This window comes from Battus philenor, unplaced genomic scaffold (genome assembly GCF_028537555.1).
Source record: "Battus philenor isolate CCGP_79_NKW_IND1 unplaced genomic scaffold, ilBatPhil1.0.hap1 SCAF_19, whole genome shotgun sequence".
Lineage (NCBI taxonomy): Eukaryota > Metazoa > Arthropoda > Insecta > Lepidoptera > Papilionidae > Battus > Battus philenor.
Window position 1 is genome coordinate 7,115,416 of NW_027181681.1, and position 17,029 is coordinate 7,132,444.

General features: G+C 37.3%; 1 protein-coding gene across 2 annotated transcripts; it reads right to left on the reverse strand.

Annotated features, from left to right (window-relative positions):
- Positions 1-284: 284 nt before the first annotated feature.
- LOC137921773 (uncharacterized) lies at positions 285-7,903 on the reverse strand. Of its 2 annotated transcripts, XM_068764592.1 has the most exons (7): positions 7,810-7,900; positions 7,539-7,651; positions 5,399-5,531; positions 3,431-3,571; positions 2,507-2,707; positions 1,893-2,126; positions 285-696 (listed from the first exon to the last, which is right to left on the reverse strand). In XM_068764592.1, exons 1-7 carry the CDS (start codon positions 7,867-7,869, stop codon positions 358-360), a joined length of 1,221 nt encoding a protein of 406 aa, XP_068620693.1. In that variant the 5' UTR covers positions 7,870-7,900; the 3' UTR covers positions 285-357. The 2 variants fall into 2 exon arrangements, with proteins under 2 accessions (XP_068620693.1, XP_068620694.1); XM_068764593.1 differs by lacking the exon at positions 1,893-2,126 and having other exon boundaries at positions 7,810-7,903.
- Positions 7,904-17,029: the final 9,126 nt, after the last annotated feature.

Below are 17,029 nucleotides of genomic sequence, written 5' to 3' on the forward strand. Positions count from 1 at the left end.
CTACATCTTAATTTTATACAATAATAAACACAAAAAATAAATAATTTACAAAAAACACAATACTTTTTTTGTACATTATTTATTTTTTGATACAAAAGACGCTTTGTTCGTTATATATTGCCTAAAGTAAAATGGTAATAAAACACTTTAGGCAAAATAACGAAACGAAGAAATTTTTTTAAAGATTTATTGAATGAACATCGAACAAGCCGTAAGCTTTTCCGATTTATTAAAATCACGAAACGTTGACAAAGAGTTTTCTCCCGACAAAATAATATAAACAGTAAATAGGGGAAATAACTTTATTAGAAATGTACACATGTTTATGAATTAACTCGAGTTTACTATATTTTACTTTTAATGTTTACTCTGAATAACTTGCAGAAGCTTATAAAATAAGTCCTGTAGGTGCATTGCATCTGAAGGAAGTTCTCGAACTTTCCTCATAAAGATTTCGTAGCGAGACCTTTGATCTTCTTTGTAAAGCTGTATTAAAGCTAAGTTTTTGTAGAGCTCTTTAATACGGTTAACTTTTTCAGGCTCCGAGCTTCCATAGCAAGAGGTAAATGTATTCCGTTGAGCGGCGTTGCAGCGCTCCAACGATTTGACCGCTAGCCACGTGCATTTCCCCTCTGTTATATCACTGCCTGTTTTTCCCGTTTCTAATTCTTCGTCGAAGCAATCCATGAAGTCGTTCTGTTGACACAAGTTACAATTGTTATTGTTAAGATAAAAAGTTGACTATTAAAAAAGAAGGGTTTTCCAAATAACGCAATCATTACAGTGTTTTGGTTCAAAGTAAGCCGACAGATGACATATTATTTAACTAATTAAGTTAAAGGGTTGGTTATAAAATGTTTCTATTTTGAAGTCTTCCTATTTCTATATTTTGGAGTAAATAAATTTACTTAACAATCCTATTTATTCCTATACAGAGATTTATTCGAATCATTGACTCGAATTATAAACATTATTTATTGTTAAAGTTTAAAAACTTGTAAAAATAATAATCTTAAAAAACTCATCGTGACAGCGTCGCGTAATAAAGTCGTATGCTTGTATAACGCAACATTAAGAACACATCTTATGAGATAAAAAAAAGAACGTCTGTCATATTGAATTCCCTAAACAAGTAATATGTGCCAAAAATATCAAATTCAATGAATATGAACTGTGGAACGAAATGGCCAATAAACGTTAACATTGTTCAATATAATGCTGTTGATAAATTAAAACCAATTCAAAACAGTTTTAATACCTGACTTCGATGATAGTTTTTTTATTTATTTTAAAAATTATACTTACTAATAGTACATGTTGATGATTGCTGCTATATTGTCGTATTTACTATTTATTAATTAACTTACTTTTAAGATTTATAACAAATGTTATGAACGTGTTTATAGCTTTCTTGTTGGCTTGTTACTTCTTAAAAATTACTTATTCTCTCATAGAAAATATCCGATTGGAATTTTTATATGAACTTTCTATAAATATTTTGCTTTATTGTATTTATTATTACATTTATACATTGCAATGGAGTATAGGTTTATTATATTTGTACCTATTATATGTAAAATATATGATTTTATACTATTATTGACCCAAAATCTCAAACTTTCATCTAAAAATGACGGCGGCTCCCGTATTTCACCCGTAGCGCCTTAGGCATTTCTAAATTACGGTCGGACTATAGATTGAACAAACGTCACAGTCACAGATATTTAAGACCGATGAGGTTTAACAATGAAATGTGTATAATACAAACAGAAAACGATTTATGTTAAGACCTACACGCACACAAATGAATATGATTGTCCAACAGCGCTTTAAAAATTACATGAATCATTTGTTTGTTGTGTATTAATAATGAGTAGTTAAAAATTACTTACCTTCATCTGAAATAGAGCTCCTACGTCTCTGCAAATGTCATCTACGTGTCCAAACGATTGTTTGTCGGCTTTGTCACATAGCAACAGTGCAAGCATTAACGGTAGTTTCATAGTATAGTATGTGCATTTGTATTTAACTATTGTGTCGTAGTTACTCTGAGTAAATAATGAATAGTCTTTTGTTTTTGACAAAATAACGTCCAAGTGCTGACCGATTGCAACCTGTTCATACGCCTAAAAAAACAAATTTGTCTCGTAAGAAACTCCATTACTGTTACTTCGTAGTTCAATGATTAAGAATTCGAATTAAGAATGGACCATTCGCTAATGCAGGCTTTTTAATATGATGTAAGAACAATAGCATACTCTAATTTCTTTTATTACCGCGTGATTTTTGATTCAAGTTCAAATCAGTAATAAAAACATCACAAGGTTTGTAAAGCAATAATTACTAATTTAATTTGTTATTAAACTAAATTCATTACAAAATTGTAGTTTTTAAAAACCCACTTATCCAGCCTAAAACCAGCTAGGTATAGCCATATATAAATAAGACAAAATCACTATCCACAAAGAAGCCGTTTGTAATACTTGGAAACACATAAGTATTGTACCTCATTGAAAAGATTCACTAATTTAGTATACAGTGGATCGGTGAAATTTTTCTGTACTATCTCGTGAATAAGACTGCGGAACATGCTTGCGTCGTTCATAGCTAATGTGTTGACTTCGGGTAGCAAGTGCCAACATGGCTTGCTGTGACGTGTTACCGCTCCGTCCTCTACGTCGTCCATAATAAGAAAATACGACTGGATCTGTAACAGAACATTCATCAAGTTTATTTATTATCAAGAGGATTAACTAAGCAATTACTAAATGTGCATTTGCTAGTGTAAATATGAAAATAAAAATTCATAGGATTTTTTTCGATATACCGGTAGCTCTTTAAAACGTTGATGAAACAAAGATCTTACAATATGGTAACAGAAGTATAATATTTCTCCTCACTTTCGACTCCTTGGGCTCAGCCATTGAAAAGTTTCAGTCTTAATGTTTAATTTTTATATCATAATGCTATTAATTTTCTGTTAAATTAATGCCAACAATACTAATTTTTGACGTCCTTCAGATAAGATGGTGATGAAATGTTTTATAGAATCTATTGTAATTTTTGTGCATGTTATTTTTAATTTTCTAATACAATAAACTATAAAATTTATTATTGACTACACACAATACAATTTAAACATCATTGGAACGTGACGGTTTGCTGTGACTCGTAATTACTGCGGTGTGATATGCAGAATGCCTGTTTAGTAATGTTTTTATTTGTTTTGTCATTGTTTGACTATAAAATCATTAAATGTTCTTAGAGAGATAGTTATAACGTAACAATTGTCACTAATTTTATATTTCTATGTTTCTAAGTTTGTACTTTCTTATTGTCTTTTGTTACTGTTTATCTTCAATAAAAATATATAAAACAAAAGGATTACGAAATACCATGTAAAAAGAGTGTAAGGAATTAAAAATGTCACCAATTCAATAGCCCACGCCGCAACCGAAGCTTGATAAAGTGTATGGTCATTGATGTTTTCTGGTCTTTCGAGAATTTCATAAGCAAATAAAGTCATTTGACCCTGGACTGGTTCTCTTTCAACAGTATGATATTCAGTTAGCTGTAAAAAAAGAAATTTAGTTCACCCTCAGTTCAAAGAAGGTAAATATTAGATTGCCCAGATACAGCCGTTATAAAAGTATCCACAGTTTTTTCATCACCTTGAAACCATATACTATGAAGTTTTTTTGCAATTTTGGAATAAATGTGTGGGTAGGAGCCTTGTGGTAGGTTTGTGAAATTCACAGAATTAAACGTGAGAGCAATTGAACGCGCATTCATCGTCGGAGTAAGCAAGTTACCGGCGGCTAGGGTCAATATGTTACTATCTACATAATTTTTGGGGTAGTGCTACAGTACTATCCTCAGACCACAACAACAGATGATATTCTGTTAAGCGGACACAAAGACAACTTCTCATCGCCATTTCAATCGCTTGATCGCTTCAGGAATTATTGCTAGATTTATAAATGACTGCAACCGCGGGATACTCAGTAGCGGGTCGACACTTGGTCATGCCGCAATGCGATAATATGTAACTAACGATATTTTTTTTTGGGATAATTCCGCAAATTATGGTCTCATGGTGGAAGGTCGGGACGGTAAGGATGACGCAAGTATTGACCTTCGACCAAGTGTCCAGAGGCATATTACGATGAAGTTTTCTGTTGCCTCAACGTTAATCCTAAAACAGGCGAATAAACATCGGTGTAACAATATTCTGCCACTGTTTGTGCTCCTGGTTTGCAATGTCATTAATTGCATAATAGCCTCTTCGACTAAACAATGTGGAACACTTACAATGTGAATTTTCTCGTGGTTCCAGAATCGTAATAATATATATAACTTTCACCGCCAATATCATGTAATATAAGTTTGGAGAACCACTGACAAATTTCTATAACATTTTTAGACACCAATTAAAGCGGTTTGGTCAAACTATGAGTCACAAGAGACTGATTGTCTTATTAGGCTCTGACATCTGTCGCAGTTTAAATGTTAGTTACAGCAATCGCATTTAAAAACGTCTCTGATGCGTATTACAATATCAGTATCAATACATTTTTAAACGGTTAAACCAATTGTGAATAGTATGGGATGGAACTACGTTACTAAAAGCTAACCGAAATTTAAGTTGACTTTGTTGCTGGATAAAACCCCAACAATAATTGTGAAAATTATACAATGACAATTTTCATGCTGATAGGTATAATATCTATTTTCGAATGTAATTATGAAAATTATCAGTGTCACCAATGTATAAATGTACAATTAAAATTATTCCTTTAAAATTAAAGGAATAGATAATCACAACCAATATATTTATATTGTGGAGATGTTAAAAAGATGTGTTCTTGGCAACCAATAAGACAGAGCATATTGTTTGTGAAGAAACAAAAAAAAAAGAAGGTATTTAAGATTTTAATACCACCTTTATCATTAACTTTTAGAAGTTTCTTATTCTTGTCACAGCTAGTTTGTTGATATGTTATTATTTGATTTTTTTTAAAACAATTAAACGTATGTTATCTAATTGATACTTAATCATACCAATAATTTTTTAAATAAAAAATGGTTTCTGCCTCATCTGTTCGGATCATGTGTTAGCTTTTACGATTTATAAAATATAAGCCCAATTATTGCTCCTTTTTGACACCTGGAATACTTTTTTAGTCTTTATTTAAGCTACTAAGTTTATTTACATTTTAATCTGAATGTTTGTTTCCCGATTTCCCAATATCGTGTTTAACTTTACTACTATTTTTTAAATATTAAATGCCATTAAGTCATACACAGACAATATACATTCATAATTCTCTTGTTTTATTATAAACGAAAAAATTTACGTTGATATATAGATGTATAGATGTATAACATATTTTCTTACCTTTTTTAAACGATTTTCTAGATTCGGTATTTTAGCGAATTCACTGTTAGATAGTGCATCGTTCACTATTTTTGGTAGTGAACTGTTAAAATCTATAGTCCTTGGTAATGTCTTCTCCGCTCTTAAAGCTTGCCTGCAACATAATTTTATTACTATATTACATTATAACTGAAGCGATGCATATTAACTAATTTAAACTTTAAATTATATTAAAGAATTATTTGTCAAAAAATTTTATTTATGGCTTAAAAAACAATTTCATTGTAAATGTCATTACATAGTAATAAATTTTATTTGATTTAACCATACCAAGTTACACAATTTCGTAAAGCGCTAAAAGTCCATTTGTTTAGTAACATTTCAAAATTATAATAAATTTCTTGATGTTATTTAACAAAAGGTCACACTGTCGTGGTTATTAGTATAACACTGATTAAAATGTAATTAAAGGGCGTATAAATATAGAAAATTTAAGAGTTGGCCTGGCTTGTCAGACCTGCGGGTCGTAGGTATCTCGAGTTATGAAAAAATTTTCGAAATCAAATTCACAGATAAAAAGTTCTAATCATGAACACTAATTATGAGGCATATTTTGGTTTTACGTATGAGTAATCACTTTGTACCTTCACTTCACACTTTGTGATGAACACGGGACAGGACGGAACAAACAAAGACGGGTAAAAACATGACTACCCTTCTTTACAAATATGCTTTGAGCCGATTATTCAACACTTGCATCCGCTGTCTTGTTTCACGGTCATACATGTCTTACTGGGAGGAGACGTTCCTGCGTATCTCTCACGCAAGAATGTACAGCAAATGTCACTCTCGTCTAACTCAAATCTCCTCCCTTTCGAGACAATCATTAAGTTTCTCTACCACTTCACAGATTACCAGACCACGCTTATCCCCTGTTGCCGAACTAGTTGTACCCCCCCCCCCCTCACTCGCTAAATGAAAAAGACAAATCTAGCCAGAAGCAGCAGAAAGAAGCGTTGTTTCTTAATATATCGCTTTATTCTCTGAACATACAATTCAAATGAATTAATTACGATAATTTGTGTACACAGCTAATAACCTTTCCTGTTAAAGATAAAGTGCTTGCTGTAATGTTTACATCAAATTACTCATCCGTAAAGACGGTCTCCGAATTAACTGTTTCATTGTAACAGAGTTAACAATAATAACTACTTTTTTAATTGTAATACTACAAAGAGTTTCGGCTGTACATTAATATTGTAACGATTAGTTTAAATTAAAAATTCTCTACAATAATTAATTTCATACAAGAACTCTTAATTTTAAGACATTTGATGAAGTAAAAAAAAACCGGACTGACTTCTTGTACCCATGTTTCCTGCTTCTTCTCCACAAGTATGACATCTTGCGAAGCAGAGTCAAAAATAAAATAGATTTATAAAAATAAGTTGACGATCAATAAGAGTTCTAATAAAAGTTCCAATGCTGGATAAATGAATTTTATCTTTTATCTTATAATGGGTACTATATTATTAAGCTTTTTGGTGATATAATCAAATCATCGGCAACGATAAACTTTTATACCTTTACGCCATCATCCAGTCGCTGGATGTAGACTGTTTCCAAGTGCTCTTATTGGCTTTAAAAAAAACCAAAACGTTTTAAAACCCTTTATTGTATAAAAAAAATATAAAAAATTGACTTTAGGGATTAAATCCCGGTCTTACATTTTACTATCTGTAAGATTTCGTAAAGCAAAAACAAAGAGTCCGTTATGAAAAAATTTATACTCATTTTCGTTTAGCACAATTTGAATTTTTTTTCTTTAGCCTCCATTTTTGAAGCAAGAACATTATTTACAATTTTTCACAAACTGTTTGTTCCTCCACACTCCTCTTTTGACAATAAAGGAATGAATGAAAGATCTTAAGGAAAAATCTATCATTCATTCCTCTATTGTACTCCTCTATGTCTTCACCTTCCTCCCTCAATACTGTAGCAAATATTTGAATTTTTATTTTTGATCTTTATCTTATAATTTTATATTTATTTAAGTTTTATTTTGTATGTAATACAATATTATACTTTGTTTAATAGTACATTTTTTAATTCGGTTTTTCATAGTTTGTTCACTATATTTATTTATCATCTATTGACTTACATCTTTTTCCTTTGTATTACTGTTTCGATTATCCTCCAATGGTAGTCCATAAGATTTCGCGCCCTCATTGTTTGGCTAACAAACGAGGTGATGTTACTTTCCTTTATCCCTTCCTGCAACCGAAGTGTAATTTTTAATTAAATTACTGTGGCAAATGAAAAATATATTTATTCTGTTATATAAACTAAAACAAAATATATTATTGCTAAGTCAATTAAGGATAATCGAAATGTTAATCTAGATAACGACAATTAATTTATATTTATATTACCTTTACGTCCGCGCATTCACCAGATTCGTGATTCTTTGTATTATTTTTTAAAACCGTCATCTCTGGCAACTAGTCTTCCTAAACTACAAAAGCTATTAAATTGTTGTAATCTGTTTATAGAACACTTTATTTGAATTACAATCCTTACAAACGAAGTTTTTTGAAAATTGCTTTTTGGCACTTTGTTCGGTGTTTGACATTTCATTGACTAATTTTTACACATAAACTGTACGATCAAAGTTGCTTATGCTCCACTACGTCAATAGTAACGTAGTATTATGAAGATTTGTTTATCGCTTCGTCTAAACGAAGCATTTGACGTCTATCTATCTCATCTGATGCTGAGCGATGACAAGGTCTACGACGGTACATGCTTGCATAGAAAAAATCTATTCACTCGTCTTGAGGACTCCTAAGTTATAGTTGGCTAGAAAAATGAATCAATGTCGCTAGGTTTGTTGTCGTTCGTTGTTCTTGACTGTTCGCGCTATAGAAGTAGTAGCGAAGCGCTTATTACGTTATAAATACAATAGAGCCTCATCATCAACCCAACCGAAATCTATTGATTCTTATTGCAAATATTAACCCGTTAAGTCCATAATTACCGTCAATCCGTAAAAATAATTACGCCGGCCAGTTATAAAATATTGATGTATCATCAACGACTGTGTTTAGTTTTAAAAAATATAAAGGAGAAAAGATCGTTGATGACCTTTGAAAATAAAACTAAGTTTTATAATTTTTTAAAATGAAAATTTATTTTGCTTTTGCCAATCGCAAATTTATAATTTTAATCACGAATAATCCTTCAACAAAGCCAAATTTTAGTTGAATTCATAATATATAATTCTATTCTTTCTTTAGTTTCGCTCTCAGTATGTAACAAAAAAACCTCTGTGTTTTGATTTCTTCATTTATGCACGTGTTAATTTTTTGTTGTTTTATAAAAACAATCAGTTAAATTATTCAACTAGTCAACCCGTAGTTTTAGAATTAAGAGTTAATCAACTATAGACCTGAAAGTCAGTAACATTGATATGCATCTTAGATACATTAAAAGTGAGCAGTGGTAGTCCGACGGTTGAAAACTCAGATTTGCGATCCGGGAGACAATCTTATATAATTCATACTTTGTGCATTAACTATATAGGATTTCCACTGCTCACAAACAAGTTTCCAAAGGATGGGCAGTAGCGTCCTTTTGCGTACCATAATACCATATTGCTATCGCCAACCCGCCTACCAACCGTGGCGAATATGGTACAGCATATTAAATATATCTTTAAGAAAGCCTTTGCCTTGTCTTGGGGTATCTACGAACTAAAATGTAGATAATAAAAAAAGGAAATGTATTATTATAGAAAATTTATAAAAAGTGATTGTAATCAGAACCGAGCTAAACCGTTTTTAATTATTTAAGCAAATGATACAAACAAAGAATTATAATACTGAAATAAAATTAACTAACCTCGTTACCACTTACTGACTCAAACAAGTTTTACATCCGTCTCACTATCTTAGAAATAGAATAACTCCTCTCTAACCGGGAGGTCAAAGAACGGTTCTCACACAAATTCACATATGCTGAGAATTTTTATATAAATGTCCTCCCCGCGTCTGCGACTGTCTAGTAAGTGTAAACAATTGTTATCTATTCACTATAAAAATATACAATATGTATGCAAAAGTCTCATAAATATTGTCATGAATTTTATTGCCACACTGTACTGAATATTTGTACCGATATCAATTTAATTTGTACAATGATATTACCAATTGTAGCTTTATTATCATGTACAGCACCCAGGTAATGTTATTTATATACGTAATCTTTTAATATTGTTAAAAATTATATAATAATTTTCTTTGTTGGGTACAGTTTAAAGTCTTATGAAGCTAATGTAAATCGTATAAAGAGATCTTTTTTTGGTTACGACAGCAAATTTTTTTTCATTTGTCTCTCGCGGGCGCTAAAGTTCTGCGCTATAAATTCTGCATTATACCGTTGGAACCAAAAGACGCTCCGTCCGCGTCCTACTCGCAGTCAGCGCTGCCCGCTTGATCTCTCTCCGCGGACTTCGCCTGCCAGCCGATCGTTCGCGCACCGCAACTCCACTCGCGTGAGAGGTACGCACACACCGGTTCGCTCGCAACACACCTACCGTCGCGGGCAGTCGAATTCCCACTCGGAGCGGGACACAAGTCTCGCGCGGCTTGACTCACCCTCCCGGCCCCTGCGTAGGTCCCCCGAATAGGACAGGAAGACGCTCTAACTGTGGTGTAGCTTAGTTCAACATCAGCAGAGGCTAACCCCTTTCCGAACACCGCTGTTCGGCATAAGGGTGTCCAGTTCGGTGTAGAAATCGATTTAGATTGGGAAGTACCGTTCGCGCTCCACCCATCGGCTCCCGTGAGCAAGTTCGTTGACTTCCTGCCACAGGGCAGGGAGGTCGCGTGTAATTAATGCCGGTTTCGATATCGGTAAGTACACCTCACTGTTCTTACTTTACTGATACACACACACACTCAATATGTCGCACCAGCAACTGATGGACTTTGCGGCCCGTCATCCCGACCTGTGAGCCGGTCACCTGGCCCACCCAATCCTCCCAACGCGGCATATCACCGACTCCCCCGCATCTCCTGACTCCGGTCCCTCCATACCTCAACAAATCCACATCCCCTTGCTCCACCGTCGTTACCAGCGACGCCGGCTCGAGCTCGGAATCCGAAATGAAGGTGGATCCAATGAAAATGAGGGCTTCACCCTCGTACATGGCAGGCGCAAGAGAGACGGGAAGACCCGTGTGTCCGACGGGGCCGCTTCGAAGAAAGATTTAACCCCCGCCAAAAAAGCCACGAGGGGCCTCAAGCCCTCGCATCAATACCCGCCCCCTCGTAATAGGGCCCCGCGGCCACTGATTATTCTCTAGGACAAGAGTGCCTTAATAAAGATCTCGCTCTGGCTTGACAGCCGCGACATATCCTGCCCCAAAGCGCAGAACACCGCGCAGAGGATTTTAAATTCAGCTTTCAACGGTGGATCATTTCCGGACGCTCATGCGTCATCTCCATGCCGTGGGACTCTCGTCCGACACCTATGTCCTCCCGAAATAGCGGCAATTAAGGATCGCCGAACGCGGCCACCCAACCGAAATCTCCACGGACGAGATACTGTCCGATTTAAAATCTCAAGGCATCCCTGTCCTTTCGGCAAAGAGGAACCGTTAGCGCTTCTCGCAATAGGACTCACCTCAGAAGGTAAGCAGATTTTTTATCTTAAGAAGATCTGCGCCCTCTCAAGCATAACATTCGAAGCTCCTAATAAGAAGGGCCTATCCGGGCAGTGCCACTGCTGTCAGCTTTATAGGCATTCTACCCGCAACTTTTACGCACGACCAAGGTGCATCAAATGCCTGGGTAACCACACAGAGACACAGAGGGTCCACCAGCATGCGCCTGACAAACGCAGGCCACCCCGCCAACTATCCGGGTTGCGCTAAGGCACCCTAGCGGCGGCCGGAAGGCCATCCCCGCAGCGCTGGCGTCACACGGGGCCATCCGGCCGCCACCGTCAAAGACCCGAGGCCAACTCGCCGAATACGAGCACCTGATCAGAACCATCGAAGAGAGCTTTCCGTAAAAGCTCTCTCCTATTACACACTGAGTTTAGCCCGCGCCCCTTGGCCGTCACCCTACCATCGCCGGCGGCGAGCTAAGGGGACGGATTAAGCTCTCCGCTCTACCTGTCGTCTATTTCAACATCGACGGCCTCTCTGATAAAAAGGTTGAATTGGCACAGTTTCTGAGTGAGCATAACGTCGACGTTCTGCTCATCCAGGAATATCACCTCAAGTCCTTCAATCGCGATCCTAAAATAGCTAATTATCATCTCGTCAGAATGAAAGAATTCTCAGGAAGGGAGGAGGGGCTTTGATTTATTTCAAAACATTTCTGCACTGTTCCTCTCTTGATCCTCCTCCATTCACCAACTTGGAAGTCTCGGCGTGTAGAATGTCCCTCACCGGACACCCTCCACTAATACTAATATCTGCATATCTTCCTGGTAACAAAGAGATACTCCGCTCGGAGATTAGGACGCTCACCTCCTTAGGCCCGACAGTTTTGATTGCTAGCGACTTTAGCAGCAAGCACGACAGCTGCAATCTTAGCTCTAATAACGCAAACGGCTGTAAACTTTGCAAAATGGCCGATGAACTAGGTTTCCCGCATCACCCACTTGTTACCCCAACAATCTGTTCCATCACAGGGCATCAACTATTGACCTAGCCCTGTTTAGCAACGTCACTTTGAAAATAAATAGCATCGAGTCGTTTCACGAACTCGATTCTGACCACTGTCCTCGTCCTAGTGCGACTGGGCCAGAGCGCTACAGAGGTTCTTACAACCAAAACTAGCGTTAACTGGCATGCCCACGAGTCTAGACTCAAGGATATGAACTTCCAGCATCTCTCTAATATTCCCGACAACCTCAACTCACCTGAGGAAACCCTATAAGCAATAAACTCATTTGCTAAATACATTCACTCAGCCACCGAAGAATCTGCTCGGAGGACAGTTATCAAATGCAAGTTTGTCGACTCTCTCTCGGACTATATTCGGCACCTGATTAAACAAAAAAACGCTGCCAAGAGACTCCACGATAGGTATCGCACGGACTGCGCCTTCGCAAACTTCAAAAGCTAGTCAAAAAACGGCTCGCGGATCACAGAAATAAAAAATTGGATAATCTGCCTAGTGACCACAAGCCTACAAAAGACGCCTTCTGGCGTCTGGCTCGAAGTCTCAAAGCAGACGATAGCTCCCACATGCCTCCCTCATTAGAGAATCCGTCTCCTCTTTAGTGTTCGAGGACGTCGACAATGTTGAATGCATGACCGACAGCTTAGAGCAACAATGCACTGACTCATCTTCGCTAGTGGACCCTATCCATCTGCGTACGGTCGAATCAGAGGTCCGGATCAAATCGGCGCTCTCGTCTAGCGGACGGGAAATCCCACCCATCACCTCGTCAGGTCGCAGACATTATAAAAGGTCTTAAAAACAAATCAGCCCCGGGACCTGATGGCATATCCAAGAGAGTCCTAAAATCCCATCTCCTCATCTTATTCTCCTACTGGTTTCCATCTTCAACTCCCTTATCACCAGCTGCTCCTTTCCAGATGTCTGGAAGGAAGCGGTGGTGGCAGGGATTCAGAAGCCTGGCAAACCAAGGAATCGCCCGTCATTTTATCGCTCTATAAGCTTCCTCAACACGTTGGGGAAGCTATACGAACGCGCCCTTCTCAAGCGGCTTAAAAACGGCGCTCACAAGCAAAAGTTCCTCCCCGGCGAACAGTTCGGATTCCGAAATCACCACTCGTGCATCCATCAACAACACAGATTCACGGAATCCATACTAACCGGCTTTGCACCATGCAAGCCTAGAGACAAGCCACTATCTTGTTCGATATCGCTAAGGCCTTCGACAAAGTCTGGCACAACAGTTTATTATATAAACTGTACGTACTCAATGTGCCGGATAGATACGTTAAGATCATACGAGTATTCTTGTCGAACTGCACTTTCCGTTATCGAGCGGAAAGCGTCCTCTCTACTCCCCGCCACATACGAGCAGGCGTCCCTCAGGGATTTTGCCTCCCTCTGCTAATCTTTTCGCTATTCACTACCGATATACCGAGAGATAGCAAAGTTCAACTCGACACCGCAGTAGAGCGCGCGCATTAATTTCGCGTCTCCTCCAAGCAGCGGCCACCCGCCTAGGCGAATAGTTAAAGAAATGGAGAATAGACATAAACCCTGATAAAAGCTAGGCGATTATATTTTCACGTCGAGCTCAGACCCTCCGGGTACGCAAACGTAAGCTTCTCGCCGACCGCAAAGCAAACTGTCCCTTAGACACACGCCGTACTTGTACAAAGCTTGCGTAAGACCAGTTTTCTCTTACGCGAGCGTTGTATTTGCGCACGCCGCACCCACCAACGTCAACGCTCTACAGGCGCTCCAAAACCACTTCACCCGGATAGCAACGGGGGCGGATAGGTTCCAGCGCAATGTAGACCTCCACAGCGACCTCAAACTCCCCACGGTCCAAGAGTTCTTTCTGGCTTGCTCAAAAACTTACTTTGAGTCGGCCTCCGCACATCCCAATCCCCTAATAGCTAGCGCCTTAGCTATTCCCCCCGCAGCCGTAAAGACCAAGAGACGTCCTAAAGACGATCTCCTCACGCCCATCAGAGGGTTCCCACAGAGCACTCGCCACACCGCACCCTTACACTTTCTCACCGCGAGCAACGTGGGCGGACACGCCTGTGATCCACGCTGCCGTCCCAAGCCGTAAGCACACTCCAGTAACATACCCCGTCAAAGCTCTACCGCGAAGAGCCATAGCAACGTGCGAACGTCATCGTGCAACTGGTAGACGCCCCACCAGCTTTAGTTTCTAGTTTTTAACTCTAGTTCACGGACCCTTCCGCTCCGTGAACTCAGTACCGATGAAGCTATAAAAACAAAAAACCTAAGCCTTAGGGCTAACAGCATTAACATCAACATAGAAAAAGCAAGTGCCTCCAAAAGAGTATTATTGGCCTGTATCGGGCAGTATTTACTACACATCCGGTTTACCAACCCCAGAATCACATCTGCTATTTAAGTTGATGATATTTCTCTTCCTGGATATCGATCTGCATAGCGATCTTGAGGAAGCAAGTGAAAAATCCTTAAAATTGTCGCTTTCGTTAGTGAATGTGCTAAAGTTCAACCACATGCGTTACACTTACGGAAAGTAGACAGTTCTTCTATTTATTTACTAAATTTTATATAGTCCCAAAAAAACTGCATATAAAACTGCGGTTTTTAAATACCTGAAGGGTGGTTGGTAAAAACTCATAGCTTTCTGTGGACATCAAGTTCCTAGTATATAACACCGTCTTGACATACAAGTCTGATATGGACAAACAAATTCCAGATTTCGATTGTCGCCAGTCAAAGTAAAATTTCATACTCGCAGGGGATTTACAATAAAATTCTGAGGAACATTACGAACGGTTTATGGTTTACAAGCAATAATGGAACACACGCGTACTTAACACGATAACTGTTGCCGAATATATGGAGAATTTACAAAATAACAAAAACTACGATATCATAAGTTTCACTCCCCATCGCTAATCCGTGTATCTTGAATAAAAGATTAAAGACATGCTACGTGCTTAAGTAGTGTAAATCTGGTCCCCAGTTCTATTAAAACCATCGGTCACAAAATACACCTGGCTATAGTTTCGCGGCTTAAAAAATCAATTGTGCCAAACTACAAAAATTTAAATAAATTTCTGCTAAGGTTTTCAATAACTACAAACATGATAATAACACAAGGTACAAGATCTGCATTAACGAAAAACATTAATACTATGTTATAAAATTAAATTATTTCGATTTCGAAAATCGTTGCCTAAACATAAACACATCTATTTTGAAAATGTTTAGAGAAATAATATTTATTTTATATTATAAGATTCAAAGATATTAAAAAACGATCAAATACACGTGCAATTCACGTGAACAATATGAAAATAAATAAATATATGTCAAAATAAGAGCATGTTTAATCCTATTATAATAGATCCAATTAAAAACACATTACAGCATATAAACGATTGTGTGAATCAAAAAGAACTAAATAAATTCAAACCTATTTTTAAAGGTAACCTTTTGTATACGTTAAGGATAATCATCATTATCTTTGTCACTGTTGCCGTAGGAGGTCTAACGGCTGGACATAGGCCTTCCCATAAATTTCCAACAAAATCAATTGGCAGCGGATTGCATTCATCATTTTTCAACGACCTTAAATAAGTCCATTGTCCAATTTGTGGGTGGACATCCTACAATGCTCGTAACGGTCTGTGGTCACCACTTCAGAAGTACAAGGCTCACTAATCACTCTAATCATTACTTTAACGTTTTTAGTCACCCTGGATAACATAATAAACTTTAAACCGCACGTCGGTAACTCGCGCGCTCTGAGGAAAAAAGCAGCCTTCTTTGTCAGCCGTTTCTATACGTCACTTTTTAGTGACGGATAGCTTTCTAGTGTCATGTGGGACAATGTCAACAATTTGGTATCACAAAGAACACACTTATATTGAAGTATTACAAATCATCATCATTATCGTAGCATCGTAGCATCATAATATTGTTGTTAAAATACGCGGACATGAAATCCGACTTCACCTTGTGTCAGTAGATTACCCTTCCGGTAGAAGGTTCCAAGACTAAAGCATCGTCATCGTCACCTTGTCATTTCTATGGATTTCGGAGAACCATAAACAGTCCCAATTGTCTTGTTCCAGTGCCTGGTCTTTTTGTCGATCATAAGGAGGTGTATATACTCGCTACGCTTGCCATGCGGGTAGGCGTGTGCAGTCCTTTTTTAATTTTAAATATGTTTGGGAGATGTTGCATCCCTATCGGTGAATATTTTTCCCTTATCCGGCTTTTACGGCAACCACGGTTAGAAAGATTAGGGACTGTTCCACACGTCGGTACTACCACGAAATATATGTACAAACACCTTCGTCTCTCCTCCGTCTTCCCGGAATTTTTCCGAGAGTATGTCCACTAATTTCATCCTTTACACTTTTATTCATTGATTCATATTTACGTCATAAGGAATGGCAGAAGAGTTCAATTTGATTGAAACTAGAATCTTTTATTCACCAATATTGGCATCCTCGATCTTAAGGCAACGAGGATTCCAAACGCGCTCTAATATCATAAGAATCATTCATAACATTCTTAATACTTTAGAAGAGCAATTTATTCGAAAGGTTTATTTTAATTTAAAAGATTCTTCACGATATTTTTTTATGTTGTTGTTTAATGAAAATCTTAAATTTATTACAAGATCATTTAGAAAACAAGGGAGGTGTATTTTAATACTGTACAATATCTACTTCAACATCAAAATAAGGTTTTATTTTCAAAACGGTCAATATACAAGATCTATTTCTAATTGTAAAAGATAAACTTCCGACAGTCTTTAAATACATTTTAAAATCATTGAGAGTCGTTAATATTATTTTTGTCACACAATAAGTAATAAAAACTACGATTATGTGTGCCACACCACTGTGTCCTACATAGTAAGTACGTCGAGTCATAAATATTCCTCAAAATTAACAAACCAGTTAAAATTCAA

Bases quoted from the DNA above. Each gene is read 5' to 3' on its own strand.
- LOC137921773 (XM_068764592.1), bottom strand. From the start codon at position 7,869: ATGACGGTTTTAAAAAATAATACAAAGAATCACGAATCTGGTGAATGC. The intron at 7,652-7,809 runs GTAATATAAATA...CTTCGGTTGCAG, and splicing joins GTGAATGCGCGGACGTAAAG to GAAGGGATAAAGGAAAGTAA. The intron at 2,708-3,430 runs GTGACATTTTTA...GTTCTGTTACAG, and splicing joins CGGCGTGGGCTATTGAATTG to ATCCAGTCGTATTTTCTTAT.